We start from the raw sequence: 18,227 nt of genomic DNA on the forward strand, positions 1-18,227 counted from the left end.
AACACTCGCAAACAAGAGAATAAAAACAACTCTGATGACAGTTGTTAGAGAGGGATTTGTCGTGCCTTCATTTTAACATATTTATTTTAATGGTGATGGATTTAAAAAAGGGAAAAGCCGATACATGATGTTCATGTGGATTTTTTTCTGCACCATATGGCACTTGTGGAGGCAGTTTGGCTTTCTGCTTAGGGCCTCAAATACGCTGAGCTGTGGCAGAGTCACAGTGCTAAATAAAGCAGTTGGAGCCAACAATAATTTTCCCAACACGGTAAATAAAACATTTGGGGATAGAAAGTCGTGAAATTCAAGACAATCCCTTAAACAAGTGAAAACTCATGGATAATGAGACTGAAGTGGAGTTTACTTGAGTTGCTGTGATGTTGTTTTCACCACAGGTCTAAAGAGAGGAAAGGAAACAGGGGAAACCTGAGCAGTGAGGACGTCGGCTCCGGTAGCCTCTGGGCTGATGTAATGGTGGCTTGTCGCTCTGCTGTGTTGAGACTGAGATTGTTGTGATGGCCTGCTGGGTCTGTCTGTCTGTCTCTCCATCCGCTCGCTCTCCCTCAACCCTGCAGGGTCCCTCCTGCCTGGCTTAGTATGCTATTACAGTCCTACTCGTCTGTCGGTCTGCACCCAGCCAGGCTCAGGTAGAGGCAACCCTCTAAAGGATCTCTGTAGCGCCCTTTCCCCTATAGTCAAGGAGATGCTTTCCTCCCACAGTCAGCCTCTAGCAGAGGTCAGTTTTATAATATGCTTTATTATGTCAGATGCACTAAATTGAAAGTGCTTCGTACTTTATATTCAGGCTCACAGGAGCAGAATTAGAGAAGCAGGACTGTGTTTAGGACACGTTCTAAAAGCAGGCTGCTGGATAATAGAAACATATTAAACCGAAAGGCAGTGGAATAAGATCTATCACAGAACATCCTGTTCTATCACGGAACGCTCGTGCACATCAGAAACCTGACTCAGGTTTGTGTGGGTGCACTGCACGACATGACAAACAGCCCAAACTTGCTCCCAGTTTGATTGGAACGCAGGAAGAGCTGCTGTTTGCTCAATGGCATTGAACGTGTGCAGCCGTTAAATCTTACCTTTGGAACCAAGACAATAACTATCGACTCCTGTAGGAGAATCACGCTGCATGAAGGAAAAACAATTTCTGTTCACAACTCAGATTTATTTATTCCTAGCTTTAGGCGAAGACAGTCTCATTTTAATTTATGGGTGTTCCGCGAGCTTGCTGAAGCGCAGGCCCATTCTCACAAGTTACCAGAACAAGGCTGGTGGACTGATATTTCAAATGCATTAACAATAAACTGTCGCCTTCATTTCCATTTTAAAGCATGTTATGAATATTCATAAATGAAGGCTGCGTGGATTCCTATTTCAATTCGAGGAGCCTTTATAACTTCCCATATCAGAGTGGGAATCTCATTGCCTGTGCAGGGAGATATCTAATACATAGATATATTGGTATGGTGGAGGCGCAGCCTGATTTAAAATACAAAATTTTTCCTCTCCCTATAACTCCACACATATCTCTTCTCCACACTGATAACCCGGAGAGCCAAATAAAATCCCCACAATATTATACTACTGTTCATGAAGCTCTTGGTTTCTTTTTATCTTACATTAAATTAGAGTCAGTTGTAAAACAATGAACAAGAGGAGTAAAAGCTTAAACACAAGCATATTTATATGAGCATACCTGCACTGTAAACAACAGATGGTAAAGCTGGGTAATGTATATACTATACACACAATATAAGGGAAATGTGTGTTGACTGTATAAATTATTACTGTTACAAGTTATAATGATGATAGGGAAAATTAACACAACAGAACGCCGCTTTCTTTAGCTTTGTGCTATTCCATGTGACTGAAGTGGGATTACGATGCTCGGCTGTGAAACACACTTCCTTGCGTGCAACATGGAGGTATGTGAGAACAGCAGGGTGTCGACAGACTTCGCCGACAACTGGGAGCACACGGGTGTCAACGTGCAAATGCGAAGGATGATGCGTTAAAACACTGCAGAGACACCTCCAGCGGTGTGCGGTGGCTAATACGTACAGTGGGGCTCGTTGATTATGAGGTTAATCAGTGGAGCCTCGCGCTATGACAGTGCTCAGAGGACCAGAGGGGGATCGAGCCGCTAATTTAGAAATCAAATGCATCAGCAACCACAGGTGGTTTGATGTTTATGACAGTTCTGTAAATACTGTTCAGAGGGGACTGAATACACGGCTGATCAATTAATCAAATAACAACTTAGGAATCTAACAGGGTTTACTGTACGATGCAAGATCACAGCATCAGCCTCCTCTCTCAGTTTGACCTGTGTCAGCTGGTGATTGACTACAATTAGCCCCTCTTTCTTAAGTGATGATGTCGGAGGTAAGTTGCCTTGACAAAGAGGGAAATGTAATTCACCATTTGTAAACTAAATTTGAAAGATTTTGAGAAAATGTTTTATTATTATATATTTTGGGGGGGAATCAGATTCAGCGTCCTTTCTGTATCCATAAAACAACATCAGAGGCTATGAAGAGTAGAAAATCAGAATGAATGCTAAAAAATATCACCATCTCTCTCTTTAAAATTATGCTGCGACAACCTCAAGAACTAGTAAAACAAACATACACCAACACTCTGACTGTGTGTGTGTTGGTGTCCTCGGATTGTGTGATTCTTCTCATCATTATTAGCCATTTTATTACTCCTTTCAATGGAGCAGATTTAACCTCTATGGCACATGAGCAGGCAGCCTGATTACAGTTATTATTTTTAATAAAGGGGTATTGGCCCTGGAATCATTTGGTCTTGTCCTGTGAATGACTGGTTACGCACGTCTAAGCCGGGCTGTGTTGGCCTGCATGAGATTCAATATCCAAGACTGTCTGGATGCGTCTCTGTCCCAGGCCCTGCTCCTCTAAACAAAATGCAATCTGCCAGCGATCTGGAATGAAACCAGTTTACTGGTTGACAGTGGCACCACACAGCACAGAGCCCCTGGTGAACTCAAGACAGTGACAGGCACTGACGGGCACAGGCGACACACAATCAACAGGCTGGTGTGGAGCTTTCCGGTGATGGAAGGGATTTTCCAGTGGCTTTTCACAGGAGGATGGAGGGGATCTATCTTAGATTGATCTATCTGGAACTCTCACTCTCACCCTAAATTAATTGAATGCCAAGCAAAGAGGACACAAACTGGAGTAAAAGAGAGACTCAGACCTTTGTGTTTTTCTGCCTCGGGAGAGGCTGAGTTTTTCAAATTTGACACCTGACCTCTCCAGAGAATAACCTTAACCAGCGACCAGGATACACTCAGAGGAGAGGGGATGAATAATGTCAGGTTATTCAATGAAAACACAACAACTCAGCAAAGGCAGAGGATGGATTGTAACAAAATGGCCGCTTCCATTGTCAAGTTCAGATGGAGAGTGACTTCACAGGCAAAAATATTGATATAATGTGTAAATTTCGTATTCTTTACAAAGAATTATTGAAGCACAGATGCTAATCCAAGCCACCCACTATGTTAAGTTCTTGTGCAAAATAGGTGCACTTAGGAGTAACCCCACTTAAGGCGACTTTGAGTGAGTGATGTGTGATAGCGAAAGTGCTGGACACATGCACTGTATGAATACGTGTGTAAATGGGTGAATGGCAAAACCGTACCGTGAACCACTGTGAGTGGTCATCAAGACTATATACCAGTAAAAGATTTGTATATGAGATAAATAGCTACATAGGTACACTATAGCCTATTTGGGTTAAAAGGTACAAGCATGACAGGTAAGGAGAACTGGACACAACAAGAAGCTTCCCCTCTTAATCCTATGGGGAACATATGCCACCTCTGTTATGTCTTCCAGGATGTGTTTGACCACATGCACAAGGACTCCCTGTACGCACTGAAGCAGGTTCCAGGGAAAAAACAATTTGACAAACGTCAGAACACAAAAACAACTCTGACCACAGGAATTCAATACACAAGGATAGAAATACACCAAACAAGACAAGGCAATCAAAGTGATACAAAGCCAGTCAGTCAGACTCTCAATCAGGTCAAATCAAATCAAATCAGAACTTGCCTTCCATATCCACAGTGGACTTGGCTGTGTCGCCATCTTCCATCTTTGCAGCAGGTTGCTCTTCCTCTGCAAGAAAACAAAGGAAGCAAAGCTGTTATTCTCGTTGCAACTTAACATGACATCAGCGCCTTAGTGTGTGTGTGCGTGTGTGCGTGGACAGCGAGGCTCTGGCGATAGAACACAATTCCAATCTGTACAACTGCACCCAATCTTCCTCTCTTGGTTCAGCCTATTCTGCGCTAAGAAATAAATTTGCAAAGACTCGGACACCGACAGGCAAAAATAAATAACACTCAACTGCGGAAACCCTTTGCCTGGAATAGGCTGTGCCCTCCCCCTTTCTCCATGTGTTCTCATTTTTCATTTCATTCTCCCCATACCCAACTGGGGTCTTTTCCATCCCTTATGTGTATTTGTGTGTGTGTGCTGGGGCGTGTCTATCCGCTTCCCGTACCAATCCACCTGAACAACTGCTAGTGGTCACCTTATCAGCCCTACAATCAATTGCAGGATATATGCCCCGACTCGTCCCTCCAATCTTCTCCGCATCGTTTCATCTACCACAGTGGTGCAAACAATACAGCTCACCTCCTGGTTCCATCTGTCAGCTCCTTTGTAATCGATTTGCTTCATGCTAACCCTATCGAAGGCGCCTCCGAATTTGTACTTTCATCTGTAAGACCTGCCCAACCTATCTCAGATTCATTGCAACAAACGTCCAGTGCTTGAGTATCAAGCTTTACACCTGTTAAAAAGTCAAAGGGGCATTAAAACCGTTCTCGGTGTGTCCAAGTTAGAACCTGTCATTAGGAAACAGCAATAAGGGCGGGACGAGCTGGTGAGGCTGATCACGCCTCTGTAGATCCGACTGTCTCATTTCAGTTTGGCCTTCGCTGTCTGAGCGGCCCATGAAGGAGGTGGCCTTCCCTGTCTGGGTAGACCACGTCCTCGGAAAGGATGCAGCTCCTGAATTGAGACACAGCTCCACACTGCCTGATATTCCAGCTTTTCCACCTCAGCTCTCCATGCATGTCTCGCTTAATCAGACCAGGCGCTCCGTGTTCCAGACGAGCCAACTCCTGCCCTTTCATTCCCTCCTGCACAAGTTTGCAGTAAAACCACCCTTAAACCACCACCTGGCGCACTCTGGTCTGAGTTCTGCATTTCACATCCAAACATGAACTGAATATAACACCCTTATTGTGCATTTATAGTGTTCCATCTCCCAACCGTGTAATTTAGGAACTCTGGTAAACCACATTTTTATTCTCCTATGCTGTCATTAAATCAACCATGATGGTTTCATGCATCACACTGACTTCTATCTGTCTCCCTCTGCGCCCACATGCACATTCTGTGAGAAAATACAAGGAAATCACAAACTGAATCTTTTGGGCTTTAATATCTGTGAGTGTGTATTTCAAAGTTTTTGATGAAACCTGAAAACGCTTGTTCCTCATGTGAATACCTTTGTCACCTTTTTCTTTCTCGATGCCTTTGTCTTCAGCTTTGCTGCTGTGAATGTCCACAACCTCCTTCTCTTGGGTTTCAATTTTCTCTGCGGTCTTCTCTTGATTTTCTTCCTTGTTTCCTAAGTCCTCGTCTGTAGGCACACACATAGGGAAATATGAAAAAGTAAAACCTGACACAAATGTAATTCGTGATTATTGCTGACAGATATCTCATATACATGTTAACAACAACAACAGGTATTACACTTACAATAGTAAAGTATAATATAGTATATTATAGTGTAGTATTAGTGATTAGGGAAAGTACAAAGCAGAATGTGAAGGAGCAGTATACAAAACGATTGTGCACAAAGGTTAGATTTGACAAAATAACCAAGACCACATAATTCAATATTCTACATCTGTGGTCTCTGTGGCGTGCTTGGCTGAATTAGCCTTCAGTCGTTGTTTTTAAACAGTATATCTTTGCTCCTCCTAGGTCCTACAACGCTGTTTGTGTCTCATGAGAAAGCAATTATGTTTCTCAGGTCTTGGATAGCAACCCAGGGCTGCATTTGCTATAACTCTCGCCCAGAATATATCTATAAAATTCATGTTCAGAGACGCTCTATCTGTCAAATCTTTGTCAATGGGATGGGATTTGAATAAAACAAAAACAGAAGAGAGGCGAGGCGCTGCTCACTGCCAGTATGCAAATGCTGAATCTTATACACTAGCAGTATGGAGGATATTCACAGAGAGAGAAATTGTTATAGCTCAAAGGTAATGGTTGCCCCTTTACACAACACACACACGAACACACACAATCTCGCAAAACAAAACACACCATAGTCTTCGTATCTGTTATACAGATGCATTTAGAGCTTTGTATGTGAGTTACTCCTCTGTGTCTAACGAGACTGATCCGGGTACATCAATGAGCTGAAGTGAAAACCAGAGCAGTGAGCTACATGTCACTCAGCACTGACTTTTTCCTTCTCCTCTAGAGATGAGAGTCAGATTAACGTGCACCCCCGTCCCTCTCAGTGAGTTATGTGTAGAGTATTGTGGCATCCACGCCGCAGAGCGTACTGTACCTGGATTCTGACTCGCCATCTCTACGTCCTCCTTTCCTGCATCATCTAGAAAAACAGAGGAAGAACATTGGAGTTTACATCATTAAATCAAACTCTGAGCTGAAGTGAAAACCAGAGCAGTGAGCTACATGTCAGCTGGGACTATTTCTTTCTGGGACTATGAGTCAGATCAATCCGCACCCCCTGTCCCTCTCAGTGAGATACTGTATGTTTAGAGTATTGTGGCATCGCACTGTACCTGGATTTTGACTCGCCATCTCTACGTCTTCTTTTCCTGCAGCAGCTAGAAAACAAGAGGAGGAACTCAAACGAGAGGAAAACATTGGAGTTTAATGCTAGACCCTGGAGTTGAAATGACTTGGCTTTTGATATCACCTCAAACAGCCTTTTCATTCCATCTCTTTGTGTAGTTTTGTCTTTGTACTGCAGTGTGAGCGCAATGGAACCACAAAGACATGCATAAATTAAGTGGCAGAAAAGAAGGGGAAAAGAATGTCACTTCTAAAGCCATACATAATTGAGGGATTTCTTTGTTCCAAGCTTCTGTGATAAGAAAACTTTTTTTTGTTGGAGTAGTGGCACACAGGATGGAAAGACTGAACCAGAGCAAATAGAAAATTCAATTTTTGGAGAAGAATGACATCAAGAAGCACTGGTAGAGCCGAGAGGCTCAGAACATGTGTTAATGGTCCGTGGAGCTACATTACCATTGTCCCCCTCTTCTTCATCACCTGGTTCCACAATACCTGAAAAGGGAAGAAAAGGAATCATCAGCCAAATGCAAGCATGCATGGGAATAATGCCAGTCATTAATTCTGAGGAACAAAGCTACCAGTCATACTAATGATCACAACGGCTCATGGGTAAAATATTTGTCTTGTGAGAGCTGGAAACACGTTCTGAATACAGTGATTTCAAGAACCGGTTTTACTACAGCTTCCCTTTCAAATGTGTTTTTACAGAGGGGTTATTTCCTTTATCTGAAAACTCAGACATGATAACAGGTTTCTATCATAACATCCGGACATATCCTAATATCATCTGGATCAAACCTAGTTTAAAATGTCACTGCTAATTTGCTAGTCATTAACATGTAAGCTTCAGTTGTTTGAGGCTCATAAACTCATTATTGCTACAATGTTACAATATACCATGTATAGTACATGCTGTAATCATTATAATATATTTATGAGCTAAATGCTAAGAAATCTAACATGCATACAGTTTAAAAGGTAGCATCATAGTGTGTAAGATGTCCACCATTGTAGTTTAGAGAGCTAGCAAGTTTAATGTAGCATAAATCAAAGAATTGGAGAAAAATAAATTGTAACATCATGGCATACTATAAGATTGACTTGTGTTCGAAGTATAGAAATATAGTTTATCTGAGAAGTATCACGATTCTAATATGAAATATGATACTGAAATTTCATATTTCGTCTTTTTAAGACAAAACATGGATATTATTATTAAACATAATAAACAATTAAGTAGAAACCATGTACTTTGTTATATTGGTGTCTACAGATACCAATGAAGAATAACCATACTCTACATACACACATTATACCTGCTACTAAATCTTACATTTAGAGTTGTGTGAGCATCTGCAGCCACAACTATGTACCCACTTGACAACACCACAAAAAATGTGTGATGCACACGCAAAACACAGATTTTAGCAGTGACAATGAGACATCTGTAATCCCTGCATCATATCTATTACCCCCACCCTCCTCAACCCCGCTCTCGCTCTCACACATTCTTATGCACACACACCCACAAACCAATGACATTTGGGACAAATTGAGTAAATGAAAGGCATGACACCAATAAGAGAACATGCTCTACAATGGCTATTGTGCAGCTTCCATAATTGCTTTTTTAACAAGCTGCAGAGAGAAACCATTTTTTCATATCTATGCAATTTTGCCCTGCACTCAGAACAATAAAAATGCCAGCCTTTATTAAATGGGAAAAAGGCCAGTTGTACCAGTGCTGCATGTTTGTCTCGAGTGCCCCTGTCCATCACGCAGAATGCTGGTGACACACAGTAGATGGCAATCCTTTCTATTAATCATGACTGGCATTTTGAGATGGAGCCACAGACAGGGGGCTGAAAAGAATACTTCATTGGGAAAAACAGGTTAAGATGGATGCCTCGCTGACTATGAGGTCACCCAAAACCTTTCTTCTGCGTTTAAAAATTATACGAGGCGGTTGTATCTGTCTAAAGTGATCCCAAACAACAATATACCAGATACGACAAAAGGCTGAATGCAATTTCCCTTCCTATTATTTGATCATTCGTATTTTGCTTATTGAATAGAACAGTATTCAATTTGTGATAAAGGATGCCAGGGGACAGATGGTGGGTAAACACACACATATGCACAGAGCAGACAACAGAAGATTCTATGTGAGGCAGATGAGATTTAGAATGGCTTCAAGTTAAGTTCCATTACAAGAGCGTCTCTCCTCAAAGTAAAGACCCAGCCAGCATCTCTGGTCACTTGTGATCCAAACAGCAGGGGGCAGCATTGTCCCAGCTTTCCTACCAAGTGTCCTACTCCCTGTACTAAACTGTCTTCACCATGAATCAGGGTCTGACACTCTTCACACAGAGGGGCTCCAGCCAACGTCCACACCTCGACACTGTTCGCGTCAATTCTCCACCGAGTTCCTCCCTCAGAAATACGTCCTTTTTTTCACAATGTGCACTTGAGCTGCACTTGAGTGGAATGAATGGCAGCGTTGTGGTGTTTTGTTGAATAAAATGTAACACACTTAAATTATTGATGTCAGCATCGGCTTCAGGGGTACAGTATCACAAGGTCATAAACAATTTAGAGGCTGATATACAACCTTCCTGGTGTGTCCTACTTGCATGACCGTTAAGTAAACATCAGCTACACATGATATTTTGTAGGACGTAAAAAGCTGAATTTTATATTCAGGGACGAACAGAGATGTGATCAAGTTTATTCTCACACACACACACACACACTCACACGCACACACACACACACACACACACACTCTAGGTACACTCTAACTCCCTGCCCAGCTTTGTCTCGCCCCCTTCTTCCATTAAAGCAAACTGAAGAAAATGACAAATAAGAAAGGAAAAGTGGGAACATGAAAAATGAATGAGACATGTGTAAAGGAAAAAGGGCTCTGAGATAAGCAACGGCTATCACTCATAGACCTTTTGCATGAGAAGTGTGTCTACGTAAGTGCATGTGTGTTTGTGAGTGATGCTTGACAGGGTGCCACGTTGTGAACGATGGCTGGCATGGAGAAGCTCTCTGTCTGTCCACACGTAGCTTTATTAATCTAGATATCCATCCATCTCTCACTATCGTACCCTCTCTCTCTAAGGTCCTTCCCAGAAAACGTCCCGCTTGCCAGAGACAGACCCAGCCAGGCATTGATTTCTGGCTCAATGTTCACATTTTACTGTGCCCTGTGACATCCACTAATCTCAATAATACCAATCTGATACCAAATAATAGACAGTGTGCGGCTGCTTGCCAACTCAGGTGTGCTCTAAAGAGGCTGCGCTCCGCCCTGGACCTCTGCACCAGCATTCACCTCCGTGTCTCACCCACCCTCTCCCTCTCCCTCTCTCTTTTACTCTTCCTTTCTATGGCTCGCAGCATCTGCATGCTGTGCTTCTGTTTCATGTGGATTACATCACAGCAGAGCTCATCACACACACACACACACACACACACACACACACACACACACACACACACACACACACACACACACACACACACACACACACACACACACACACACACACACACACACACACACACACACACACACACACACACACACACACACACACGCACACACACACACACACACACACACACACACACACACACATCTGTGATCTGTGACCTTTTTTTGCAAACACACTTCAGGGTTATTTGTAGTTGAGCGAAGATTTTGGCTTCTGTTGAAGAAGAGTTGAATGTTTTTTTTAAATCTGTTAACCAGTTGCTTTGGTCTTCAGGTGAACACAAGTCTTTATTTAAAAAAAAAAAATTCCACACAACAACACAAACATGAGTATGACATAAGTTTGAGTGTGAGTATAAGGATTAGTATGAGTGGGTTTATCAGAATGAGTATGAATATGAGTATGAGAAAGAATAAGGGATGAAGATGAGTTTGAGTATGAGAGGAGAAAGTAGGGAAATTAGTGTGAATATGAGTATGAAAATGAAATTAGTTTAAAATGAGTATTAGTATGACATGACAATGAGTTCAGCATGACATGAGAATAAGTATGGGATAAGAATGAGTATGAGATTAGTGTCAAATTAGTATGAGAGGAGGAAGTATGAAAATGAGATTAGTAAGTGTATGAGTATTATTATAAGTGTGAAAGAGAGACGAGCGTGAGATGGGTGTTGATGTTGTGTAATGTCCAAACGACGAACAAAACTGTGTTGCATCACAGGTTATGTAATCTCGGGCGTTTGTGCTAATTTGTGCTTTTAGCTATTTCCCTCCTTCAGCTCACAGGGGCTGACGAAGCATTGTGCTCGAGTGGTGACAAAACAACTGCAAATGGTAGCAGTTGTTATGTGAAGGACAGAGGAGCTCTATAATTAGCTTCACTCCACTAAGTGTGTTTATCATGGCACAATAGAAAGCCTTAATGTTTTCTCTTCATCAGTGTCGTGGCTAAAAGCCCCTCATGCCTGACCCGTGCACTGGGGAGAGTGAATCCCCGAGGAGTGTGATGGATTGTGATGGATCATACTGAGGCATATTGACAGACACACTCCACCAACTCTGCTGCAGAGTGTAATTTATTTGAAAAGTGCTCCACATATTGACTATCCCAAATAGATGACCTGCTTTGCTGACTATAGACACGCTGGTGACATATGGTGTGTTTTTAATGCAGGCAGATCTTACACAGGTAAACAAATGTGGTGTGAGAGTCTCGAGCTTCTTCTAGTGTCTGTGTGACGTCGCTGGCAGTCTGTTTTCGCAGCCTCAGTATCCTCCGCTCCATGCTATCTTGACATCAGAGTGTTTTATATGATTAATCCGTTTTATGTGCCACATCGAACCAGACCTAACCTTTACAGTGCAGGCAGTACAAAATAATTTTGTTCTCTTCCTGTGAGAGAGGTTGTCTCAAGGACTGAGTGTTCCCATGCTACAAAGCTGTGCCAAGGCCTTTTGTGAATGGATTAGTTACTATTAAGCTGCCAGGCCTGATAAATTAGGATTTATAAAGATTATTACAAAATACTTATGCCCTCCTAATGCTGGTGATTGAATTTGTGAATCATATTGAATTACTGCTGTGGATTATGGAAAGGTACGTTGAATAGGGTTGGAGAAATGACGTCTGGCGCTTTGTTTAACAACACAGAACGTATTGACGCCCTTGAAGTGACTGCGCTATCTAGTCCAGCCTCATACAATCGGCTAGAGGAACCGTTTCCCTAAAGAAAACAACCATGACTGCTATCTTCAAAGATTCCCTGCAACCTTAAGGCTTGAAGACAAATGGATGGTGTACGATTTTAATTGCCTAGTAACACCCTCCAGTGTAAGAATCTAATTATCTTTGGTCCATCGTATCGGGGAAGCCTATAATTGTTTCAATATTACACATCCAAAGGGGCTGAGACTGCAGAGTAGCCAGATAATGGCTTCTTAAACAAGTTTGCCTCTAAGAAAACATTCTTTTAAAAAAGACCAAGCTTCATCTTCTATTCATTTCCCCAAAGGGAAGGTTGGCAACCGAGAGCAAAAGATTATTGACCGAGAACACACTTTAGTCATACACTAAACAACATTGTCTGTACACACATATCAGTAGTGGTATGTTCTAACAAGCTGTCATTATTAACTAAAAACAACACACACACACACACTACCAGACAGAGACACACACACAGGATGCCCATCCTTATTAGGAGTTTGAAGAGGTAATAAAAACCTGTATACACACACAGACATGCACATACACTCACCCGCTGCAGCAGACGTACCTCTGTTTCCCTCCTCACTTTCCTCCTCGGTTGCAGATTTTGCAGGCGGCGGTGTGGCATCTGTGAATAAACATAAAAATAAAGGTGGTTTAGAGACGTAGCAGAGACATCTTTAATCACCCTAACATCATCAGGATGCAACTGTTACACAACACATGAGAAGTCAAACTCATGGTAACAGTGATACTTCTAACTTTCGCTGACCATGCTACCAGAGCGTTTAGTTGTTGGATTTTAAACCTGCCTGAGAGGGAAAAAAAGAAAAAGACTCCACTGAGAGACAAATATGAGGTTTTGAGACCAACTCCAGAGCACAGTCTGGGACAAAAGCACTATTCCATGTGAGAATAGCAGTCAATTGAACCTTTGAATAGGCTCCAGGCTGCGCTGATTCAAACTCTGGCTGATGGAGCAGAATAAAGGCCAGTCCTTGGCACTGGTGCAGAGGCCCATCAAACAAGGCCAAGCTGGACCAGGGCAGGGCTGGCAAGATGATGCAACAGAGCTAGGAATTATCAGGGGTTATTTCTGTTGGCTTGATATGGTCTAGTGCTTTGTTATTATACTGTATGCAGTGTGAAAAAGCGACAGAAAAACAACATAGTCGCTCAGGCGCTAACAATAGGACAAAGTCTCTAATGCACTTCCTCTCAGCCAAGTCTTTATGATTGAGCCATTACGCGCACATTGTTTCACTCTGGAATATCACATTTTACAGTGCACTTATAAAACAGCCCTTTTATGTTCACCTAAAATAGAATCTCATTGAAAACACAGATGCGTGTAATTGGCAAATCATAGGGGTGACTTTGGGAGGGAAAACATTTTGATAGCACCCTGGGTTCTACATCTATAGTAATCTGAACTCTTCCTTCGACTGACAGTAAAACTAACATTATCCTCTGCTTAGTTGGTTGCATGTGTACTGTAATATCTGCGAGGGAAGCAGTTAGACCTGGAGAGCCCCTGCTCCGAATCTCCTTGCACAAGGATAAGAAAAACTTGCAACCAAGTGTTTGCTAAGACCAACTGAACCTTGGAGGAAACTGCTCGAGGCAGAACATTTCAGAAAAATGAATTTTCCAGTGTCCAGTGAGTCTAAAAAAGTAACTGCTGCTAAACGCCATTGGATGAATTATTCCCGCTAGTCAACCGACACACAGTCTCCCATGAGTCTTCCTGTTCGCGTCATTGCTTATTCAGGACATCACTGCACAGACAAATGTCAATAGTTTATCCCGATAAGCAGTATCTGGGAGTTTCAGGCTGTGTGCCAAGATGGTGCAGTGATAAAAGCATTATACGCTGACAGTTGTGCTTGTGATATCGCCTGGCACACACTGCGGAGGGATGTTTCCCCGCTGTTTCTTTGTCAGTTGCTTTAGGTGGTCCGAAGCCAATGGGGCTGTGAGCTGGGTGAAGAGAATGGGCTGTTGTGGAACGGTGCTGTGGCCATAAGCTCTTTTACAGCAATGTACCTGACATGAAGTATTTTGAACTGCAAAGGCCCGGGATTTAACTCGTCACCAAATGAATAAACATTAAATTTCGTGTGCCGCGTAGAACCTCGCGAATCACTGTCACGAGCCGAAGCTACGCCACTCACTCAGCCTCTGTGCGCTTTAATGGAAGTGTTAAGGTGAAAAAGCAACCATGAAATAATCTGTCACTCACCTCCCTTCGGCTGCTCCGCTGGAACCTCCATGTCATTGTCTGGCAGAGGGCGAGAAAGACAGCGTGTCAAACTGTGCTGTTTCATAATGTATGATACAACCGGTTATCACCTCCCTGATTATAACGTTAGTGCGCAGGGTGTCTGTTTAAACCAGTCAACAGTGACGCTAGAATCTGAAGGGTTTGCTCAGAGTTGAAATGAAATATGACTTGGTTTTCTTTTGATACGAAAAGAAGAAAAAAATCGTATTTACATGACTGCTGGAAGCCTTTCGCCTCCTCCCTCCTCATCACACCAGCTGCCGTGCTCCCAAATCAAACCAACAACCCTTCACAGCCTCCCTCCGTTCCCCCACCCAGAAGGCCTTGGATCTAGTGAGTTATTACGCCGATTGACTGTGTACGTGGGTGTGCGTTTCATGAGACATTCTTTTTCAATTAAAGCTGTACTGGTATGCTCAGCATAAATGACACCAAACCTCCCAATTCCTCAAATTACAAGGACCGCGGGCTGCCGTGGACAACCGCGCCTTTAAGAGGAAAAAACGCTTTGATTTTCTCCATCGCTCTATTGTGTGAGACAGACTGAGGGAACTGGAGGTGTTTCTGGGTGGATGGGTTGAGTTGCACAGTGGGAGATAAGACGGAAGCTTTGAATGCTGCTTCGGGAGGCACCGCAGAGCGAGAGAGGCGAGCAGGGGGGAACTGAGGATGCCTGCTCGACGCGCCCATCATACAAACACACACTCTGATCTCCACCGCTCAGCATACCTCGAGATGCTCCGAGTCATGCCACAATATATACCATGCTATTTAATCTGCGCGGTTCACACGGCATGAGTCGAATGCTCAGTATGAGCGCGGGCACACGTATGATTTACAGAATGTGTGTGTATGGCGGCGCGTGAGACTGAGCAATGATTGCACTGTGGTTAACAAGCAAAGGCAGGCGTTAGCTTGATGAAAGGCTGTTGTCATCTGAGCTGTGGAATTGTAACCATCAGAGCTCCCTGTGGATCCAGCGACAGGCTTTTCTTTTGTATTACACTGAATAAAAGGGTGCACTGCATTAATCTAACCCTGCTCGGGGAAACAAAGAAAGGCCCACTGATACAGTGTAACAATAGCACAAGAATGGAACACGGAGATTCTGTGCTGCTGCCACATCCTATAACATTATTACCACTCCTCAACCCTCCTGTCAACAAAGGGAATTTATGTGACTTAGTCAAGAGTAACAATGTGTGACACCACTCTTTTATGTCTTCTCTATGTCAGGGTGAAGACAACCCAATCGCACAGTTGCGTTCACGCAAAAGGATGCTTCATAATGTATGATGTGGAGCAGATGACAAATGATCAGCTGTTTGATGACATTTGGGGAAATATGCTCATTTTCTTTCTGAGGGTTAGATGAGAGGATCTCTTCTGCGCTCATGTCTGCATAATAAGTATAGGAGATAGTTAGCATAGTTATGTATACAAACTGGATCCATCTACAGTTTGTATAGACCTCTTAGTGTTCTCTACCAAATGTAGAAAATCTCCCATAAACCACTGTAAAATCTTTGTTTGGGGATTTGTATTGTTTATTAAGCTGCTTTCCGACATACACTGAGCTCTGGGTAGTCTCCTGAAATAATTTCCAGCCAATCCCCTAGTAAAAACCCCAGGTACTGTCCAAGTGAGCTCTCGTGAGATTACAGTAGAATTATGTCAGCAGAGTTCACGGCCCGTGAGTCGGCATGTTGATGACATTTCTAATATATTATGAAAGAGGTGCAGAAGAACTCAACTTGGAGAGAATATGAGTGATATTTCGGTGTTAAGAGCGATGAAAGTGTGGTGTAAACAAAAACTCTGGGATGTCAGATGCCACCCTTCATCTGAACGCTCCAGAGTGTTTCCTGTTGTTGTGAAAGAGGCTGCCCTACAGAATCTCCAACTGTGTTCTTCACACGTGAAGGACAAAGTCCAGAGACAGCCCGGACAGAAATCAAGACATTTTCCGGAGTTTGTGTCTAAAAACAGATTAAGTGAACTTACAAAGTGCAGCTTTTCAGATTTCCTTTTAAATTAAATTAAATGTATCTTTTTATACGACTCTTGAGAAGAATGACTGATCTGTTCATCAATGTCTTGACTAAAAAGTGAAAGAGCTATTCCTTTAAGAGGCCTTTTTCTCACACATGTTGTTGCTTCCTATTGTGGGACGGTGTCGTTGAAACAGTGTGATATGAAATTGTGAACTCAAGTGAAAAACAGCCAGTAAATTCTTGCACCTCTAAATTTTCAAAATATAATATGTTTGGCCGATACTGTACATGTGGATAAGCAGGAAGTCAGGGTGTGTTTGCACGTTTTCGACACATCTATGATTCACGCACAAAATATTCACATTTCTCAAGCTAAAGTTGATCTTAATGTCTTCTTAAGCCGAGTGAGTCTGAGCCCCGGTGCTTTCAGGCAATCACACCACTAACACACCGTGGTCTCCTCATTTCCCTGCCTGGAGGGATAGCCTCACCAAACCGACAGACTTCATTTTCACTCCTCACAGACCTTCCTGTAGCCTCTCATATCCTCAACAAATGACACGTGTGTGATAGAAGCGGGTGTACCACAGCTCTACTTCTTCCACAGCAGTCGGGGGTTCAGGGGATACTTCTTTTTGGGGGTAGGTGTGTGTGGGGACTGGGAGTGGGAGTATGGAGTGTATTAAGGGCCATGTATATAAATGTCAATTGGAAAGTCAGTGAAACAGTTGGAGAGAATGCAGCAGCCGTTGCAGATCTGTGGGCTGTGTTAATATTGTCAGCACTGTGGCTGATGAGGAGAAGAAGAGATGGAGCCCAGCTTGTGGGCAGCCACCCGGATCATATTAGTGGAGGAGTGTACCCAGAATCAATTTCAACATGCTTTTACTCTCCACAACCGCAGCAGCCTGACTGCTTCCATGCCTCCAAATAGTGTGTGCCAAGGCAAGCATGTGGTCAATCATGATCTATGAACCAATGTGAACACTTAATTGAAACATGTCGTATCATTAACTGCAGTGATTAGGCTCCATATTTTAATCAATTAATGCATTTACTTACTTTACATTTCTAAAAACAAAACCAGGGTTCCTTTGATTGGAATTTCTCGGTTCCCTATGGGAGCGAGTTCACGCACAACGCTGCTGGTCTTCTCAAGAGGACAGCAACACTGTCATCACACCTCTGAGATGTTTCCAGTATATGAGTTTTTAAATTGATAAACATCGATATTGATTATATACAATATCAATACTAATCACTTTAATATATACATACGTGTGTATATGAATAGAAACATCTGCAGAGCTCCTTAAGCCGCTTACACATAAAAATACCATCGTCTGTCTTTGAGAATGTCATCATTACTCATCACACAGCTGCTCTTTTCGTTCATCCTTTTGAACATTGCGGCAGATTCCATTTGACTACTACTGATGTTTCATTGTAGGGTCACACAATGAAGCACACGGGCCACATTGGACACATAAGCGGCACATGAGAACATTTTGCTGTTCATTGCGGTGCCCATGTTATCAGGGCATCTGTAGAATATGTCACAGCAAAAATATGTGCAACCCTTCCTCTACCTGTTTCAAAGTAAAAGCTCTAAAGGGTTTCTGATGACGGAAATCTTTCATTGGTTTTGCATTGTTTTTTATTGTTATTAATGCAGAACCAGGATATGCACAGCTTCACACCATTACTATTTGTAATGACACTAGTCATACCAGAAAGCTCACATTCTAACTCCGCTATAGGTACGCAGCAGACACACTCCCTGTGTGAACAACAGACGGTTGCGAGACGCAGCAGATCAGTGATTCAG

The 18,227-nt window shown here is 42.7% G+C and overlaps 1 protein-coding gene across 3 annotated transcripts in view; it reads right to left on the minus strand.

The window, feature by feature from the left end:
* The window catches only part of macrod2 (mono-ADP ribosylhydrolase 2), a 403,426-nt gene that overhangs the window by 13,386 nt on the left and 371,813 nt on the right, over positions 1–18,227 (minus strand). The window contains exons 10-16 of one of the 3 annotated variants that reach the window (XM_062401312.1): positions 14,364–14,402; positions 12,672–12,749; positions 7,362–7,400; positions 6,893–6,937; positions 6,655–6,699; positions 5,584–5,709; positions 4,107–4,172 (exon numbers count right to left, since the gene is read on the minus strand). In XM_062401312.1, coding sequence (XP_062257296.1) covers positions 4,107–4,172; positions 5,584–5,709; positions 6,655–6,699; positions 6,893–6,937; positions 7,362–7,400; positions 12,672–12,749; positions 14,364–14,402 — 438 coding nt within the window. Of the gene's footprint in view, positions 1–4,106; positions 4,173–5,574; positions 5,710–6,654; positions 6,700–6,892; positions 6,938–7,361; positions 7,401–12,671; positions 12,750–14,363; positions 14,403–18,227 lie in introns of all 3 variants that reach the window. The other 2 variants (XM_062401313.1, XM_062401311.1) reach the window with 2 other exon arrangements.

The sequence above is a fragment of the Platichthys flesus genome, chromosome 12 (assembly GCF_949316205.1).
Source record: "Platichthys flesus chromosome 12, fPlaFle2.1, whole genome shotgun sequence".
In the NCBI taxonomy this organism is placed as follows: Eukaryota; Metazoa; Chordata; class Actinopteri; order Pleuronectiformes; family Pleuronectidae; genus Platichthys; species Platichthys flesus.